General features: G+C 54.5%; 7 protein-coding genes across 7 annotated transcripts; 2 read left to right on the forward strand and 5 right to left on the reverse strand.

Moving 5' to 3' along the window:
• Positions 1-2,113: 2,113 nt before the first annotated feature.
• On the forward strand, positions 2,114-3,774 carry J4E85_003860 (uncharacterized protein; the record flags this gene model as incomplete). Its single annotated transcript, XM_051468125.1, has 3 exons — positions 2,114-2,173; positions 2,223-3,584; positions 3,643-3,774. 3 exons carry the CDS (start codon positions 2,114-2,116, stop codon positions 3,772-3,774), a joined length of 1,554 nt encoding a protein of 517 aa, XP_051327717.1.
• A 158-nt stretch (positions 3,775-3,932) lies between these two features.
• J4E85_003861 (uncharacterized protein) lies at positions 3,933-5,635 on the reverse strand (the record flags this gene model as incomplete). Its single annotated transcript, XM_051468126.1, has 3 exons — positions 3,933-4,565; positions 4,614-5,224; positions 5,275-5,635. The coding sequence occupies 3 exons, from the start codon at positions 5,633-5,635 to the stop codon at positions 3,933-3,935; spliced, it is 1,605 nt and encodes a 534-aa protein (XP_051327718.1).
• An 879-nt stretch (positions 5,636-6,514) lies between these two features.
• J4E85_003862 (uncharacterized protein) lies at positions 6,515-8,409 on the reverse strand (the record flags this gene model as incomplete). Its single annotated transcript, XM_051468127.1, has 3 exons — positions 6,515-7,356; positions 7,403-7,755; positions 7,802-8,409. 3 exons carry the CDS (start codon positions 8,407-8,409, stop codon positions 6,515-6,517), a joined length of 1,803 nt encoding a protein of 600 aa, XP_051327719.1.
• Positions 8,410-9,128: 719 nt separating this feature from the next.
• On the reverse strand, positions 9,129-10,435 carry J4E85_003863 (uncharacterized protein; the record flags this gene model as incomplete). Its single annotated transcript, XM_051468128.1, has 5 exons — positions 9,129-9,326; positions 9,375-9,647; positions 9,696-10,165; positions 10,215-10,275; positions 10,331-10,435. The coding sequence occupies 5 exons, from the start codon at positions 10,433-10,435 to the stop codon at positions 9,129-9,131; spliced, it is 1,107 nt and encodes a 368-aa protein (XP_051327720.1).
• Positions 10,436-10,915: 480 nt separating this feature from the next.
• Positions 10,916-12,478, reverse strand: J4E85_003864 (uncharacterized protein; the record flags this gene model as incomplete). Its single annotated transcript, XM_051468129.1, has 6 exons — positions 10,916-10,945; positions 10,992-11,147; positions 11,195-11,965; positions 12,016-12,090; positions 12,139-12,241; positions 12,414-12,478. 6 exons carry the CDS (start codon positions 12,476-12,478, stop codon positions 10,916-10,918), a joined length of 1,200 nt encoding a protein of 399 aa, XP_051327721.1.
• A 441-nt stretch (positions 12,479-12,919) lies between these two features.
• J4E85_003865 (uncharacterized protein) lies at positions 12,920-15,827 on the forward strand (the record flags this gene model as incomplete). Its single annotated transcript, XM_051468130.1, has 6 exons — positions 12,920-12,955; positions 13,010-13,102; positions 13,159-13,244; positions 13,294-14,442; positions 14,490-14,610; positions 14,658-15,827. 6 exons carry the CDS (start codon positions 12,920-12,922, stop codon positions 15,825-15,827), a joined length of 2,655 nt encoding a protein of 884 aa, XP_051327722.1.
• Positions 15,828-16,637: 810 nt separating this feature from the next.
• Positions 16,638-17,804, reverse strand: J4E85_003866 (uncharacterized protein; the record flags this gene model as incomplete). Its single annotated transcript, XM_051468131.1, has 1 exon — positions 16,638-17,804. One exon carries the CDS (start codon positions 17,802-17,804, stop codon positions 16,638-16,640), a length of 1,167 nt encoding a protein of 388 aa, XP_051327723.1.
• Positions 17,805-18,603: the final 799 nt, after the last annotated feature.

Genomic DNA, 18,603 nt, shown 5'->3' on the forward strand with positions numbered 1-18,603 from the left:
CTCTTACTTGGTAGTCTCTCTGAATTCTCTTAGCTTTCCGTGGATTTCGTGCCATAGCTGCATCGCTTCGTAAGCCTTGCTAAAGGTAGGGCCTAATGCCATCTTCATTCTTTCGTACGTCTTGGGCGTGTATATGTTGTTTACATATGGCTGGAGCTTGGACAGAGTGGAGTGTTGCGGGTTTGGGATCTGGAGTACTTCGACTAGCTCGTCGAAGGCGAGGTTTTGGAGGTGTTTCTCCTTTTCTGAGGTGAGGTTCTCGGAAGAACCTTGGTCATCGCCGGCATGTGTTGGTTCATGGTCCGGTTTCTCCTTTTCTGCGTTAAGGTCCTTGAGAGGTTTTTGATCCCCGCAAGCATGTGCTGGGTCATGGGCCGGTATCTCCTCCTCTTGTTCTGGGACTGGAAGCGTGTGTATGTAGTCTAAACTCGTATGTTTGCCGAGATCGTCATAGCTGACTTCCGTATTAGAGTGAGGTGAGATGGGGCTGATAGAGGGTTGCTCAAGGAGCTCTAGACATGTATTTGCGAAATCGCCTTTCTCTGGTGTCGGTGTGACTGAACCGATGGGCGAAACTGCTTGCTGCGTCTTCCTCGGATACAAGAATCCTACGTCGCTTTATCTTTCGGCTGGCTAATTCGGAGCTCATTGTGGGCCCTTCTGCAGCCATCGTCCCCCCATATGAATCCGTACCGCCTTATTAAGCTTTGAGCATCTTGCTTGAAGCAGCTGGGCCTTGTGAACTCCAATCGTATGTCCGGACAGCCGGCTAGCAATTGGATATGAGCCGCCACAGCTTCCGAGATATCTGCATACAGTCGATGTATGTCGTCGCTTTGAAAGGAATGGGAATAATTACTGGTCCTGCTCCCTTCACTATAGACAGTCAAACCCAGAGCTTCCAGATACTCTTTCAGTGCCCTCCTTTCCCTGAGACAATCGAGGAGCGGATTTACCCCATGTCTTTCCAGCTCCTCTGTAACCCGTGTCGTACTTCCTTTCGACTTTCTATTTGCGGCGCACGGCATTGTAGATGGCATACTGGGTTTTTACGATCCGCATTGGAAAGGCCTCGGACCTATGGCTGATAAGATAAGGCGCTAATCCTAAGAGGGAATGAAGGGGAAGCAGAAGACTGGGATCCCTCATCCTGTCTGAGTCTCTATACAACAAACGTATTGGCGAAAATTCAACGAAACTAGGACTGTAGAGCGCGTAATTCTCTACAATGCTACGTCTTGCTGCTTTCTTAGGTCTATCTTTGTTGTCACGCGACATGAGAGTAAAATTAGTGCGATTTGGGCGTTCTTCGAGCCAGGATGGCTGACAGAAGCGCCATAACGAACAACACCCGTTAGATGACGAGAAGAGTCGGGAATGGAGGGCTTGTTTGAAGCAACGATAAAACAACGAAACAACAAGAAGAATAGTCTAGAAAACGTATGCTAGAGGGTTGTCATTCGAGCGAGCGCAATACCCTGTCTCTCTGAATGCACGTAACACATGCGCTGCTGACGAAAGCTGAGTGTAGCTCCTCAACTCCTTGGGTTTTGCTCTCTTGTGTACGTCTCGCCATGTTCACGTTACCTGTACAGGTAGACGCGCTATCGATCCAGTTCAGCACCAGTAGACCGTCGGAGAGAACCACGGAAGGTAGGATAAGGCATAATCTCTACTAGGTGTGTCAAGGTACGAGTGACTTTGATGGATGTGTGAATGAAGAAAGACTCACGACCTTGCGTGCTTGCTCATCGATGTCTGACGTTCCGGAGTTAGCTGGCCACGAGGAAAACAAGTCCGCGCCTGCCCTGTGTCAGCCACAGCCCACCCAATCACCGCGCAGTACCTGACGACTCCGCATTCCAGGCCCTCGATTTTCCTCCACATTCCGCGTCGGCGCTGTTCCGCCCTCCCGCGTCAAGATGCCGACGCAACCCATACTAGAGCTTCCCGAGGCTGCTGCGACGATGCTTGGGTATACAGATATCCGGGAGCGCTCCAATTCTCCCCACAGTGATTTGTTATCTACACCTCCACAGTCTGTGAGTTGAGCGCTGCATATCATATATCGGAAGTCTGGAAGTTTGTATACTTGCGCAAAGCCCAGCCCAGCATGCCGTCAATATCCCTCACACTGCGCACTGCGCGCACCTTTTCGCGAAGCACAACAAAAGTCATTCAACCTTCTCTTGTTACTCTCCGTCGGCTGCTAACACTGACAGACATACCTCAACCTCTCGCGCTCCTTCTCCTCGTCTCTGCGCCGGAATGAGATCAACAAGGTCTACCCGAGTGCCGCAGCGGCTATCGAAGACATGGCCTCTGACAGTACGCTGCTATGCGGAGGCTTCGGACTTTCAGGCGTCCCAGACACGCTCATCCACCAAGTAAAGAGCACACCACACATCACAGGCCTAACCGCCGTATCCAACAATGCCGGCATCGTTGGAGGAGGCCTCGGTCTACTACTCGAAAGCAAGCAAGTCAAGAAGATGATCGCCAGCTACGTAGGCGAGAACAAAGTGCTCGAGCAAATGTACCTCACCGGCGAGCTAGAACTCGAACTCACACCCCAAGGCACCCTCGCCGAGCGATGTAGAGCAGGCGGCGCCGGCATCCCAGCCTTCTACACACCCGCGGCCTTTGGCACCGTTGTCCAAACCGGCGAACTGGCCCTCAAGCACAACAGCGACGGCAGCGTAGCCCAATACTCCACACCGCGCGACGTCAAAGTCTTCGCAGGCAAGAGCTACGTAATGGAAGAAAGCATCAAAGGCGACTACGCCTTCATCAAAGCCTACAAAGCCGACCGTCTAGGCAACGTGCAATTCCGCTTCTCAGCCCAAAACTTCAACGGCGCCATGGCACGCAACGCAACTACTACAATCGTAGAAGCCGAGCACATCGTCGAGCCCGGCGAGATCCCTCCTAATGCCGTCCACGTCCCCGGCATCTACATCGACCGCGTAATCCAATCGACCGCCGAAAAGAAGATCGAAAAAGTCGTCAACGCAAAGGACCCCAAAGAAGCCGTCTCCGCCCTCGGCGCCGGCGACGCAGCCTCGAAACGCGAACGCATCGTCCGCCGCGCCGCGAAGGAGTTCAAAAACGGCATGTACGCCAACCTAGGGATCGGCATGCCTATGCTCGCCCCGTCCTTCGTAGACCCCTCCGTAGAAGTCCAACTTCAGTCTGAAAACGGCATTCTCGGTCTAGGTCCATACCCGCAAAAGGGCCTCGAAGACCCTGACCTCATCAACGCTGGCAAAGAAACTGTTACTCTTCTCCCTGGCGCGTCCTGCTTTGGCTCCGAAGAGAGTTTCGGCATGATTCGTGCGGGAAAGATCGATCTGACTATCCTCGGTGCCATGCAAGTGTCCGCTAGAGGTGACCTGGCCAACTGGATGTTGCCCGGTAAGGTCAAGGGATTCGGCGGCGCGATGGATTTGGTCAGTAATCCGGAGAAGACGAAGGTGGTGGTTACCATGGAACATACGGATAAGAAGGGGAGGCCCAAGATTCTTAAGCAGTGCGAGTTCCCGCTTACGGGTAAGGCCTGTGTGAGCAGGATTATTACGGATCTGGTGAGTACCCCCTCTTTTCTCATCGGACTCTTGGATTGGAGACTAACGATTGGTGTAGTGCGTGTTTGATGTCGACTTTACAGAGGGACTGACGCTTATTGAGCTTGCGGATGGTGTGACCGTAGATGAAGTGCGGTCGAAGACCGGTGCGGATTTCAAGGAGGCAGCGGAGATCAAGCCGATGTTGTAGGAGATGTATAGTCTTCACGTTCGAACAAAAAATACCAATGTCGCTTTCCTGCACAGATGATGCACGTCTATTCCAAACCCCCAAGCCCGCTATGAGACAAGTACGCAAACTAAGCCTATCGATAATGCAAACACCGCAACCCACTACGTACAACCATCCTACTCCGTCCTCGTCTTCAAACTACCACTCGCCCCATCAACAGCGGGATCGTAGTCGCTTCCAGCCTTGAGACTCTTACTCCTTGAAGGTACCATCGTAGGATTAGCCTCCTTCAACGGATCCACCTCCGCAGCCTCGATATCACTGTCCTCACCATCAATACCCGCCTCACGCCTCCGTCTCTGGCGCTCCAACCACTCCTCGTCGTCCTCATCCTCGCTATCATCCTCACCAACAACACCATACCTGCCCTCACTAGCACCACCGCTACCATGCTCAGGGTCCTTGATGAAGTTATCAATGATCCAGTACTGCAGCGCATTCATAATCAACGGGAAAATGAACATGACGAAAGTGATTTGCAGTGCAGTGTTTCCTTCTGTCCAGCGCAGTGCCCAGTCTCCTACCCATGCGATCCAAGGAAGGAAAGCGAAGATGGCGAGAACGCAGAGTTTCATACCGATGAGGCCGAGGAAGTAGATTATGGATTGCTTGAGCCACCAGGTGGCGCGGGGTGGTTGGCCGTAGTTGCCGCTGCGGATGGACTCTGGGGGGTTGGCTAGCGGGGTTTTGGCGAATGCGGCGTGGAGGACTTTGAGGAGTAGCACGAGGATTGGGATACCGATTGTGGTCTGGTATCGTTAGTTGCTGATTGCAGATGCTCGTGGGAATGAACTTACGTCGATGGCCAGGTTGAGGAGGTAGAACGAGCACGGATTCGGCTGGTCACCCTCCTCGTTGGTTCCAGCGTACTTCGTCGTCGCGCTGGTTGTCGCTGCGACGTCGAATTTGCCGGAGGACAGCATAGACATCAGGACGTTTGCCAGATGCAACAGAACCGAGCCAAAGACCTGCTTGGAGACATCGAAGAACCAGATCTTTATGGGCCGTCGCGGAGACTCCCTCAGCCTCTTGATTGCGAGAGAGGATACGGCGAGTAGTCCAAGGAAACCTTGTACAATCAGTGCAAAGTTTCCAAGGAGGTTGCACTCGCCCTTGTCGCTCTCGCCATCCATCGGGTTTCCTTGTGCGGCTACAGCTTTGCTAGGCTCGGCGGCTGGTACTGCTGTCTTCTCAGGCTTGGTCTCTGCCGGAGTAGCTTCAGACGAGGGTGTAGATGTCGGTCTGGGTACGTTTTCGGGCGCGGCTTCTTCGTCGTTGGCATTGACGTTGTCATCCGTAATACCAGTCGGTGTGGGTGTCGGTGTCGCAGGGGCAGCCTTCGAAGGCTCAACAGGTTTCGCAGGTTCCTTTTCCACGCCGTCGATGCCCATAAGCTCGGTCTCAAAAACTGCACGCACCATTAGCCAGACCCAAACTCTCCGCATAAAGCAAACATACCCAGCGTCGACCCAGCAGGAATCTTATCACCCATAGCGTGGTTCCCATACGCCAGCCCAGGCGGGATAACCAACTTCCTGGCCTCTCCAATACACATATCCAGAAGTCCCTGGTCCCAGCCCTTGATCACCTGGCCCTTGCCAATGGTGAATGTAAACGGTGCGCCACGGTCGTAGCTCGAGTCAAACTTGCTGCCATCGCTCTGCAGCGTGCCCTTGTACATCATCGACACTTTGTCGCCCTTCTGAGTCTTGCGCGTACATTCCGCCGGTCTGGTGACTTGGACTTCGAGATCCTGCGCGAAAGCAAGCGAAGGCAACAGCGCGAGGGGGAGCGCAAGGAGGGAGGTGAGGAGCCGCATGGCAGGCGGCAGTAAAGCGACGTGATGTCGCATTCGCGGTCGAACAAGAAAAGCGAATGCGGTATTGCGCGTGAGGAAGGAGGTAGAGAGGCAAGAAGCAGTGCGAGTTAATAAGCCACGATGAGGCTGATTACTGTACCGTACTGCCGGACTTTCGGGGCTTCTGAAACCTGCGTCGTGCGAAACGAAGCGCTTAACGCTCGCAAGTGCGGACGTTTGCCCGAAACAGATGTGCCGGCGTGTAAACGGCGAGAGAGGGGAGAGAAGGGGGTCTGACGGTCAACGCCAGATGTGGATGTGCCAGGTGGTTGTGGCAGGTGTTCTCGACGTGCATGGCCACATGAGGTAACTGCGGCCAAGGGTCCTAGATTGTCCCGCCGATCCCCGAAATGCCTCCGCGGTAGTCGATTGGTTGTCTACTCCTTGGATATCAAGCTACAAGATGCACTACAGCACGTAGTACCGAACAACTACCTTGGATCATCCGCCTCGTACAAGGAAGAACCTGAATTTGAACAGGTGCGCTGTCGTCTACATCAAGACGAGACCTTAAGTTTCCTAAATTTCAAGGCGACGTGGAATTCTAGCAGGTAGAGCGTTGAACTTTTCACGTTTGTACAGTGCGCACCACTCTTTAAGACTATTTTTGTTGAAACACACGAAATAGATATTGATATGATAGTACATAGCGAATGTGGTTCAGATGCAGTCTCAAGGAAAGGGTATAGTAATCCCACGGCACGGCAGCGTTCGCACACCCGCTTTCCAAAACTTCCCAAGTGTCCTGAACGCCTGATGATGCTAACAAAAAAGTGCGATGAAATACCCAACAATACACACGCTGAAATCCAGAATGATTGCTTGCTACACACATGTATGCTACTCAGTGTCCCGTGCAGTCTTGATCGGACTTGCTCGCGCTGGGCTTTCAGCGACGGATGCCCCGCTCAGACCCGGCGCAAGTTGCAGACTGTTGCGTACGATGCCTTGTCCTGGTCGTACGACGACGCTGCCTCTTCGGTCGCGCTCCAATGGATCCACGGTGTTGACAGGCGCATACGTCTCCTGATTCTGGAGATGTGCGTTCATCCGCGCCTCTTCTCTCATCTTCTTGATCTTCATGTAGTTGTATGCCGCGATGCTACCGATCGTGACGACAAGCCCAGTCAGGTTAATGGGCGTAAGGGGGTCCTTGAAAACAAGGTTCGCAGTCCCAATCGTGACGACCTCTTTGAAAATGCCACAAATGCTAAGGGTGACGACTGAAGTGCGCTTCAGCAGAGCGAACTCGGAGGCGGTCATAAGGAAGGCGAGGACGCCCGGGAACAAAAGAATGCCAATGCCGAGGCCGGTGCCCCTGGCTTCGAAAAGTTGTGAAAGACCCTCCATGAGCGCGGGGAAGCCTTCCACGGGTATCGCGAGAATGAGTATGCTGATGAACATGACGGGTGCGAGGAAAAAGATGGAGGAAAATGGGTTCGCTGTCGCGGGGTTGCGGAGGAGCAGGATCTGGGTCAGCGACCAGCGGAAGCCAGACGAGCAGGCCGAGACCATGACGAGGATGAAGCCGAGGGTGTGGAAGGCAGCCTCGCCGGCTACCATCATGACGACGCCGCAGGTCATGATGAGAATGATGAATACGAGTCGCCAAGAGGGCTGTTCGAGGCGAAAGAGGAAGGCGAAGATGAGGACGAAGCCGAGTGCAGATGATTTGCACATAGCTGTTGCTATTAGTTGTAATCGTAGAAAGGAGATGTCATCCCTTACTGAAAAATGTCAACGAGATGAACTTCAAGCTCGTGTTGCCCAGGCCAATGTCCATGCCAGTGGCTGCACCACACGGCCCGAGTCTGCTGAAGTAGAACCACTTGGTCATGAGCGGCTTCTTAGGATCGACCGGCTCTACGCGCGAGCCGGCAGCGTGCGGGTTAAGGGAATCGTGTCGCGGTCGGAGGGAGGGTATTAGGAATAGGACGAGCGAGGCGAGCGTAAACTGGACTATCATATGCAGACATGTCGTGAATAGCGGAAAGGGAAAGATGTTCTTGGCCTCGCCGTCGCCCTTGGCTTCCTTGAACATCCACTTGTTGTAGACGGATATCGATATCGAGAAGAGGTACCTGGGTCTGTCAGCGCGTGTCAACCGTACTCCTATTGACGTCCTACCATAGACATATCAGAACGCCATTGACTAGCATCGATTTGAGCAAGTTCTGGTCGGCGAGCTTCTTCTCCTCCTTGGTATATGTATCATCCGGCACGATGCGCTGATCGAGCATCGTGTTCCGCCTCTTTCTTCTCCGGCGTCTCCGCCTGTCGCGCTTGGTGAGGCCCGTCTCCTCGTCGTCTTCGAGCCCGTCGGCGCTCATGTCGTCGTCGTCGGCGCTGTCACTGGACTCTGAGTCGGAGCGGTCTGCACCCGAGGAGGACTCCTCTCCTTCTTCGGCAATGTGGTCGGAACGGCGGCGTCGGTGTTTCTTCAGGTCTGTCTTGGTGGGCAGGGTGGCGCCGGCGAGCGAGGAGGAACGTCTGCGAGCGGCCGTGTGCTCATCCGTCATGGTAGGGATGGGCGGGTGGATGAGTTTCGCAATGTTGGTGCGGTGCGAGACTCTGCGGCCGTCATCCGAAGCCAGGTCGGAGAGGGAGCTGGCGGAGGGCAGGGACGGCAGTGTTCTCAGAGGAAATTCATTCCCCGGACTAAGCAGCGGGCCTTGTTGTGTAGCGGTGTCCTGCAACTGCAGCCAGCGAGTTATCCGGGCCCCCTCTGAAGTCATGCTGCTCGACGGCGTGCACCTGATTCGCTTTAGCCTGGTCGCCAAGCCGAGAAGGAGGAAGACCCGCCAGCTGGCCCGGTTTCCTGGCAGTGCTAGCGACGGGCTAGCATCAGGGGCTGAGCGGGAAGATGCGTCAAGGGATGCTTCAACGCGACAGAAGGATGCAGGTACAAGCAGACAGACGCGACAATATCACGCCCGCTGCCGCAGCGCGCGACGTTTTGATTGTTACGGCCTGCACTCTGTGACACCGGCTTGGCCGGCTCTTCAGACGGCGCACCAAGCGGCGACCAATCACCACCACGTGTCATAATTAGTTGTTAAGCGGGGAAGCTCGCCGCGGGAGATCCACCAGGTGATGAAGATGGAGTCTAGACGCCTGCCAGCCGAGATGCCGACTACTGCACGCGACCACTTGGTATGCATCATTCTCTATGTCATGGAAAATGCACATGCTGGACTGTCCAACACCCACAATCTGCAATCCCTTTGTTGACTATTTTTGGTCCAAGAGTGCCTACATGCTTTTGGAAAAGCATGATGCTCACGACCCGACTTCCGAACCCAATGCACTGCGGGCCCTGCATCTGCAGTCCGCCCTGCATGCCAACCTTCCATCGATGAAAAGTGCGCCGATCACTGCGCCGACCACGGGAAACTCCAAGGATATCCAACCTCGAACGCCATTAGATGCGAGTCTAAACAGAGAAAACGTGTGACTATGTCGGTGTCGGCGGCATTACTGGTGCTGAGGGCAGCTGTTCGATCTGCCGGATCAAGAAGCTCTTCTCGTCGATGAACTGCTCGTCCTCTGTCCGATCGTCCAGGAACGACGGCAGGAAGCGCAGTAGCTTCTCGCGGTTGCTGATCAGGATCCGTTGCACTGCGACTGATTTATTCGGGTTGGCAACAAACACCTGCGTCTGTCAACATGCGCACATCCTCTCACATTTATCATAACTAACCTTGAAGACATGGAAGCCCTCGTAGTTGATCATCTTCCTGTCGTCCCGCAGCAACTTCATGATGATCTTGAGATGCTCCCCCGAATCCACATATTGCGTCATGACGTTGTAGTTCGCCCGGTCGAGGAGAATCTCGCCCAGAAGCTTGATCGACTGGCGCTTCGTCACATAGCTCTCCGACTGGACCAACATCGAGTTGTATTTCGAGAAGAAGGCGTCGAAGTTCGTTTGTAGGAACGTAGCCACCAACGGCTTGTGCTTTGTCAGGATTTCCTGTCGCATGTTAGCCCGTGAAATGCCATGGCCAGCCAGCCAACCTACCCTGAATGTGTTGAATGCGTCTGCGCTGACTTCGAATGCGCCCTTGTCTATCCACCCAAAGAATTTCCAGAAGACACCATTGCCGGTGGCTGGTAGATCCGGGTTCACGTTGCCCAAGTCGAGCGTCTGGCCATCCTCCATTGGCTCGTCGTAGAGCAGCAGCGCAGCAATCGCATCGTATTTGAGTGCCTCGCGCAGAATGCCACCACATGGCATGGCGCTTTCCCGCCTATCGTAGCCTCGACATAGCGCTATTATGATATCCGGTCGGTATGCGACGACGTGCTCTAGGACTTGTGGTGTGGCCTGCCCGGCGGGCTTGTAGCGGAATGCGGTCGAGAATATGACCTGGGCGTCTTTTCGTGATTCGAATGGGAGCTTGTGGATGTTGATTGCTAGCGCGTAGAGTAGGTCTTCGTTTAGGATACTCGTGAGCAGCTGGAAGACAGCCTCGGGATTTACTTCTGTGTCTTTGGCACGTCAGTATACTCTCTACTGTGTCGCAAGAGACGAACGCACCGGGTGTGCCCTGAAGCCTGATCTTCATCTGCTGCAGGTCTAGTGCTAGTCCTTCCTCCAGCTATCACATGTCAGAAATGTCTCCCAAGCGCTGCACTGCAGTCGGCTGGTCGCACCTTGGGGTTGGGTTTGTCCTCCTGTCCTAGCCGCAACGTAAGCTCTTTGATGGAGCGGGTAAGCTCGAGGTTGTTCTTCTGCTTGTTTCGGAATAGGAACGCCATGTTGAGGGGGCTCGGAAGTTTTGCAGGGCGGGGATCGAGGTGCGATGGCGGCGGTGCTATGAGGGGCTGCGATTTGAGGCCAGGGCCGGGAAGCTGCTATCTTGACGGCGACAACATACAGGCGACGGTAGGGGAATATGACTTGGGCTCCGAGGGCGGTTATGGCATACAGGGGGCCAATGCGGTTGCTGTCCTGTCTCTACTCTGCCCTGGTGATGCTGTTGCTTGTGAATGGCCCGAGGATCAACCCTGCCTGCCCGGCTAGTGCACCCTGCGCTGACCTGTACTTCCACTCGCCCACAGTTGGTTCTCTAGGTTGGTGCTAATTTTTCAGTGGACGGCTAACAAGAATTAATTATATCACTATTTCAATTATATACGGTACGTCATGCTAATGACAGTATGTTCAACGCGTGCGGAATTGCCCCGCTCCTCCACATCCCTGCGGACGCGAATATCCCAGACCAACAACCATGGTGTTCACGACGAAAAGTAGGCATGCTCTAGGACCTGATAAAAAATTAGCCACATCTTCAAGGCTAGCCTGTCGTCTCACCTTGGATGCACTCATTCTCGAGCCACTCTCGTATTTGACTAGACTGCCAACGAGATCTCGTTCTTGCTCTGAAAGGCTCGGCAACAACACCGACCAATTCTGGGGCGGGTACTCGTAGAACTGGACCTTGCCCCAGTCGCGGAAACCCGCAGCCTCCTGCTTCAATCAGTAAGAGTTTGGGTAAGCCGGACGCATAAACCTACCGGCCAGACCTCCAAGTTCGGAGTTCCGAGCTTCTTGAAGACGCTCTGTATCAACGCCAGATCACTTCCTAACTCTCCAGAATCGAACAGCGTCTCGTGGCTGGGGTCGAGTGCTTCGGCGACTGTGCAACCAGCAGCCCACAGATCCAGACTGCAGCCGTACTTCTGGTTCCCAAACAGCAGCTCTGGCGGTCGGTAGCAGGTAGTACCAACGTCGGTAATCTTCGCATCCGCTGCTTCTGGACCCGGTGCTTCGGGCGCCCACGCGATGCCGAAGTCGGAAAGATATGCTGGTCCGTCGAGGGATTTTAAGAGTATATTGGAAGGCTTGATGTCGCGATGTATTATCCCCTTGCCATGGATATCGGCTAGGGCGGTGAAGAGGTCTTTCAAGCACGACTTGATCTGGCTCTTGGACAGCTTCTTGTCCCGCAGTAGGTCATTGAAATCGTGGCGCACGAATGGGAAGACCAGAACGAAGTGGCTTCCATTTTCGCGGAAAGTCTCTATGAGAGGGATGACCCGCTCTGATGCCGCCCTGGCGAGTATCTTGGCCTCTCGTTGTGAGTCGTGCGGTGGCTCCATTACCGATGGTGTAGTGATCTTCAGAGCTACGACATTGGTCTTCGTGGGTGACTTTGTAGGAAAGTAGCTTTCATTTCCAACTGCAGGCGCTTTGTAGATGACGGAGAAGAGACCTTCGCGATGGTACAGTGCATTCTGATACTTGCCAACCGGTTTGCCGCCGGGTGTTGGGACATAGTCTTCGTCCTAGGATACGAATTAGTTGATTTGTGGTTTTTAGTATGGCAACTACTGACCTCTGGTGTTGGAAAGTCGAGTGACGGTCTGGGCAGATTGGTTATCTTGTCGTTGCACAATCTGTCGTAGTCGTCCTGTGGCATGGTCAAAATGGAATCATAAAGCACCATATTGGTCTATACCAGAGAGTGGGCGTCGGCGTAGATTGTCGTCTCAGCTACAGTGGCCTTTTTGCGAGCATCGTCTGCCGATAATGAAGGGTCCGCTGCCTGGAAGGCTGATGTCCTGCAATAATGTTAGTTTTGGATTTCCATGTTCCACGCGTGCTGATAGGGCTAAATCGTCTTTTTCCATCGAAGATCGCGATCAAGCAAGTATGCCATTCACATGGTCGGGCCCTGTTCCGGACTAGAATGTACCAGGTTCCCTAGCGTGACGGTGTAAACATGTTACCTGCATTTTTGTGACAGCCATCAGGCGGGCAGTGAAGCCCAAGCTCGCTCGCCAGTCCGAGGAAGCCATGTGGCGCGATTACTCAGACGCAGAAGTCGAGGTAGGAGACATGCAGCGGTGTCGCCAGGCAAGAGAAGGAGACCAGTCGCCCCGACTCAGTGTCCGCCACTGCCCAAGCCCGCGCGGTCGGTGCCCAAAGGCAGCGTGGCCATGGTCACAGAGGTCAATATTATGCAATCACTCGACACGTTCTGGCGCGTCTCAGAATCTTCACCAAAGCCCCGACTGGGTCAGGGGAGGCATCTCGAGGTTTAGTCGTTTCCCAGGTTACGTCAGACTCCCGGACGCAACCGCGGTGGACTAGGCCGAAAGCGACGAGCCCCAAGCCATGACAGCCAGCGCAGTTGTGACAGCTCCACGACTCCCGACCAGCCCGCCGAGCTGCCTCTCCATGTAAATAGCCCGAATCGCTTCTCTGTGGCTGTGCGCCCGTCCCCCGCATTCCTCGCCATGGAGCTCCAACGCAAAGAATACCCGGCATTGCTGGTGAGAGTGCCTCGATGCTGCCCTCCCAACTTCTTCGGCTCACACCATGTATAGACATCGCTGTCGCCCGCCCAGGCCGTGACGGTCCTCGACACCCGCATGAGACATGTCGGCCAGCTCAACACCCACATTGCCGACTGGCTGCAGGTGCGTCAGGCCCAGCTGCCGCGCATTGCCATCCACACGTGCTCACCAATGCGCAGGAACGCCGTCGCGTCGAAGAACAATACGTCACCGGCCTGCGCAAGCTCGCAAACAGACATCCTCCCGACGAGTCCTCGGACCTGGGGTATGCACCCGCCCCATTCGTCTCATAGCACACCAGCTAACACGGGCAGCATCTTCGCGACGCCCTGGCAGAAGATCGTGAGCGCAACCGAATCCATCGCCGCATCGCATGCGCATCTGGCCTCCCGGATCGAGGCCGACGTCGAACGACCCCTTCGCGACTTCTCTGCCAACAACCGGGACGTGCAGGGCTTCGGCAACATCCAGGGGAATCTCTCGGCAATCGCAAAAGACATCGACACGGCGCAGAAGAAGCAAAGCAAGCTTCGTGATAAGGGATCGAAGGCCAAAGCTTCCGCCGTTGCCGACGCCGTACAGGATATCGAGAAGGCAGAGCTGCAATGGGACTCGCAGGCACCCTACGTCTTCGAGCAGCTCCAGGCCATTGACGAGACCCGCCTGAACCACCTGCGCGATGTGCTCACACAATTCCAAACGCATGAGGTAGACCAGGTAGAGCGGAGTAGAACTACCGCCGAAGAGACTCTGAATGCCATGTTGAACATTGAAACCGCCGATGAAATACAAACGTGGGCGTTGCGAATGCGGAGCGGAGATGCACCCCAGCCTTCGCGGAAACCAAGCAACCCACCAACTCCCTCGCGCACCCTAGCACCCCCAGCTTCTGGACCAACATCCCCTACCGCAGTTGATGACAACCGCAGCCAGAAGAGTGGCTCTGTGCCGGAGAAACACAGCTCCAACCCCCTCAAGCGATTCGGCACGGTATTGGGGAGAAGGAGACAAAGTGCGCATCCGTACGGCCGAGCGCAATCACCAGACCGACAATCTTCTTCAAACCTGGGCTCGGCATTCAGTGGATTTGGCAAGGGCAAATCGAAAAAGGGAGATAACCAGGGCCCATCGCTGCCTCCTACTGCGGAACGCCCAATATCACCTCTGCGACAATCGCAGAGACCCAGTACTTCTCAAAGATCCGATTCCCAAAGCATTACCCGCCAGGCCAGCACTGATGTTGCGCCTAATGGCCCCACACCCGAGTCGACCGTGGAGACAGATGCACCAGCCGCCGTCAATGGCACTGCACCAGTCCAAGAGTCCATACCAGAGCTCAAAGAGCCACTACCGCCACCACCAGTTACGGAGACGCAGCCAGAACCTGAAAAAGATGCCGAGGGTTTCTCTGTGCCTCCATCAGCTCTTGATGCCATCACCGAAGCCGAGAGAGAAGCAGGCTTGTAAGATGACCATACACACGACAGTCTACTCAGCTAACCATGAGCAGGGCACAAAATGACGGCAACGCACCACCCCAGTTTAAGCTCGACATCAGGAATGCCCCGATTCAAGAGGAAGATGGAGATGCTGATGCGGCTACCGCCAACTTGGTCAACATGCTGCGCACAGTAAGTAATAGCAAGGTGTCTTCAATCCTATACTAACACCCATACAGCAAGCTGCCCAGCCGAAGCGGTCAAGCACGTTGCGTGGTCGCCGAGATGTTCGTAACACGATATTCGTACCAAACCCCGCAGCACCCGAGCTTCAAAGCATAGGCGAAGTGCCTCCGCTCCCAACGAGCGATTCTGGTCTCGCTTCTGGCCCCGGTTCAGCAACATTCCCTGCCCCTGCCATTCCTCCCCAACCTGCATCTCCAGCTTTCAAGCCTCCCCATCGCGCATTGCTGTCAGACGACCACCCAGCATCGGATACGCAATCCATTCGATCGGGCCGATCGCTAAGCAGCTCCGCTAGCACCACGATCAGGCATCCGGACCTGCATGAACCAGGGCTCAATGCGTCGCTAGTGGAGACCGTCAGCGCCTGGTTCGAGCAGGGTAACGTTACCAAGGCCATGGTAATCGGGCAGGTCGCGCTCGCGTACAACCCCGTCGATGTCTCTGCCGGTCCATTGGGCACCGAGAGCATACGTCTAGAGAACTTCCCCGTACTCGAGAAGGTAGCGCCCAACCCTGCCTTTATCGAGCAATCAACAGACAGCCCAGGCAACTACACTGTTGACCTGTCGAAGATTATGAAGACATCAGTGGCCTTCCACTACCAGCTTCACATCGAAGACAGCAACATAGCATCCCTCCCACCACTCATCCTGTCACCAGCCTGGAAGTCAGAACCCACACAAACCTCCGCCATCCTCAACTACTCCCTCAACCCCCGATTCGAACTCGGCGGCGCAACCAGCATCACCGTCCGCAACCTCGTCCTCGTAATCCGCCTTGAACCCGGGTCCAAAGCAACATCCTGCCAATCGAAACCCACGGGTACCTTCTCGCGCGACAAAGGCCTCATCTACTGGCGCCTCGGCGACGTGACCCTCTTCAAAGACTCCGCCCCCCAAACCCTCCGCGCCCGCTTCATCACCGACGGCCAAGCTAAACCCGGTAACACAGAGGCCCGCTGGGAGATCAGCGACGAGCAGTCATTGACTTTAGGCAGCGGGCTAGGCGTTAGCATGAGTGCGCCTCTCAACGCGAAGAAGGACGACGGCGAGGCGGATCCGTTTGCGGACGCAGAGGAGAATGCGCCGCCTAGTCCGGCGATTGGCTGGAAGCCTGTCGCCACTGTGAAGAAGATTACCAGCGGGACTTATCTGGGTGTGTAGATGGAGAAGGATGTTGTTTTGAATAATGGGCAGGAGGAGGACGAGGTGGAAGTGTAGATGCACGTACGAAGATGTTAATTACCCCAATCTATTTAGACTACCTGCTATTTTCTTTGTGTATGTGTGTGGGATGGATTTTGGGAACGTGTTGTTCTTTTGTAAATAGGTTGGGTATGTGAATGCAGTCTTGATATCCCATCGGAGATGTCGTGTTGGCTTTCTTTCCGTAGTCCTTATCTGTTGTACGGTTTGAGCTACTTTTCATGATCGGTACTAGTTGCTTTTGTTCCGCCTTTTAAGTAATATGTGCTCTGTCTTATGCCCCGGACGTGTGAGGGTCTCCGTTTTTGCTTACCGGATAAGGTCAATTGCTCGTGAAGCTGGGTACGGGTGCAATGGGAGCTTCGGAGCCCTGAAGAATATGTAAAACTCTCTTGGTGGATGAGCATTGGTTGCAGAAAGGACACATGTGGTGAGGAGATGATTGCAGGAATGACAGAAGAGAGCGCCGTTGAAGTAGTGGTTGAAGCAGTGGTTGAAGCAGTGGTTGAAGCAGTGGTTGAAGCAGTGGTTGAAGCAGTGGTTGAAGCAGTGGTTGAAGCAATGGTTGGAGCAATGATGGCCAGTAGTTGCGATTGATCATCCAAGGGAATGCCTTGCAAGAAGCCGCGATACAGAACCAACGATACCCTCATACACATTGATATCCTACCGCCCGATATACCAACCATCATTACCCACTCAGTCACATCCATAGTGTGATCCCACCCCACCCCCCATGTTCCTCACAACCCTCTCCCGGGCCAGGCCTCACATACGATCAATCTCCCTCAGCAACTCCCTCCTACCCGTTTGTCTCATGACCTCCAACTCCGCTGCGAGTATAAGCAAAGTAGCCTGGAGGCAAAGTGCCCACAAGATCTTGAAACCTAAATGCAACTCCCAAGTCGCCAGCGCCCCAGTCGTCATCAAACACACGGCAATCATGAACGCCTGACGCCTCTCAGAGCACGTACGAAAAACATGATGCGTCGAAGCAAAGGTAAATAGATCGCGCGAAGCCGATCGAATGGGTAGCGGGACTGTGCTTTTGATATCGACAAGCGGACCGGTAGCGTTGTCGTCAAAGTACACGTGCGTCCGCATGCGTGCGTAAGTGTATACAGCCAGAGTGACGAAGAGGAGGATGGTCAAGATCTCCGAATTGTTGATGTAAGTAGTGTAGGGAGCGTCGACGTGGAAGTATCGGAACCAGATGACGTGGATTGCGTTGTCAACGAGGTGGATGTACGACAAGCGAACTGCAATGTCGCGCCATGGCCGGAAGATGAGGCTGTAGAGGAAGTAGAGCATGTCGATTGGGTCCGCGTCCGTCTTTTCAGACGTGAAGGTCCATACTGGGTCGCCGCCTCGGTTGTGCACGGTACGGGTCTCTTCGCGGAAGTAGTAATCGTCGTAGAAACCGAGGTAGCTCCAGCTCCAATATCTGCTTTCGACTAGAAGCCATAGCCAAAAGATCTTGCCGACGGAGTTGGAGTTCCAGACCAAGCTTGACCAGTTGGGTTGGGTGCTCCAGCCGGAGAAGATAGACAGGACCCGGATGACGGTGGTGATGAGGAAGTGGAGCCAGAATGTGCCTTGCAGCAGACATCGGAGTCTGTTACGGTAGGCGATGAGACTGTATAGGAGCGTGGCGCCGACAAAGATGTAGAAGGCTGGCCAGCCGCGATGCGTAGGTGTTTCCAAGACGTGTCGGTTGAACGGGCACTCAGGATACGATGTTCGCATCTCGCCTGGAGCATTCCAGTAGCAGACTGCATACGTGCCTGGGTAATTATTCCTGAGAGCTCCTGCGGTGTACATCAACAGTCCGGGTGGTGCGCAAAGGAGCAGTGCGATGTGCAAGTTTGGCGCGTTGCTCAAGTCCCGCCGAACGAACTCGCACCAGGAGGTGAAATCATCCCACAAGCTTGTCATAGCTGCGACCGAGGCAGGAATTTGGCGTGTGAATATGATGTTGAGGTACAAGCCGCATGCCTTTTATGTGGACGCAAGAAGGGCTGGCCGGTGGCTGTGTACCGAGTTGGTTGTACCATGGTTGAATGAACCGGTGCCGATATGATGAGGAATCGTTCCATAGTTTCAACAAGCTGTGCAAGATGTCAGAAATCGAGGTGATGTTAGAGGTTGTGAAGGCTTACAAATAGGCGCTCCTTCTTGGTGAGGAGCCTCGACGCCAACGGCAGGGCGAGAAGCGTCGTAAGATGGAACGTTTTTGAGGTTTCGGTTTTTTTTTTGGTTTTAAATTTTTTTTTGTAATTTTTCTCTTGGGGTGGCGTGCTCTGCTGCGGCAACTGGGGAGGGGCGAGGAGAGGTCGGAATCGTAAGGGCACGACCGGCGTATCATAACGTATCATAACGGCAACGCGGTCGATCATATGGCATCCTTAGACCTCTCCCCGAGCTTCGTTCGTGTGGCCTCTCCCCACTGACTCCACCGTTCGTGACGCCCCGTAATGCTGGGCCACCTTCGCAAAGAGGCGGAAGGCCAGAACGCGGCCGATTAGGCCCAGCAGGGCGCCGAGGCTTCTGTCAGCAGGTATGAGGTCCCGCCACGAGTCCACTTGGAAGATCGCTTCCACCAGCGCATACACACAGCAGAGCCCCTGAATGAGAAAGGCAATTAGCAAACCATCTTCAAAGCTTGGGTGAAAGGAAGATAGAGGAAAACTAACACTTTCAATGAGCCACACCCAAGGCTGGTCATCGAAAAAAT

Source organism: Alternaria conjuncta (genome assembly GCF_024043145.1).
Source record: "Alternaria conjuncta strain BMP 0040 chromosome Unknown scaffold_5, whole genome shotgun sequence".
Taxonomy (NCBI): Eukaryota; Fungi; Ascomycota; class Dothideomycetes; order Pleosporales; family Pleosporaceae; genus Alternaria; species Alternaria conjuncta.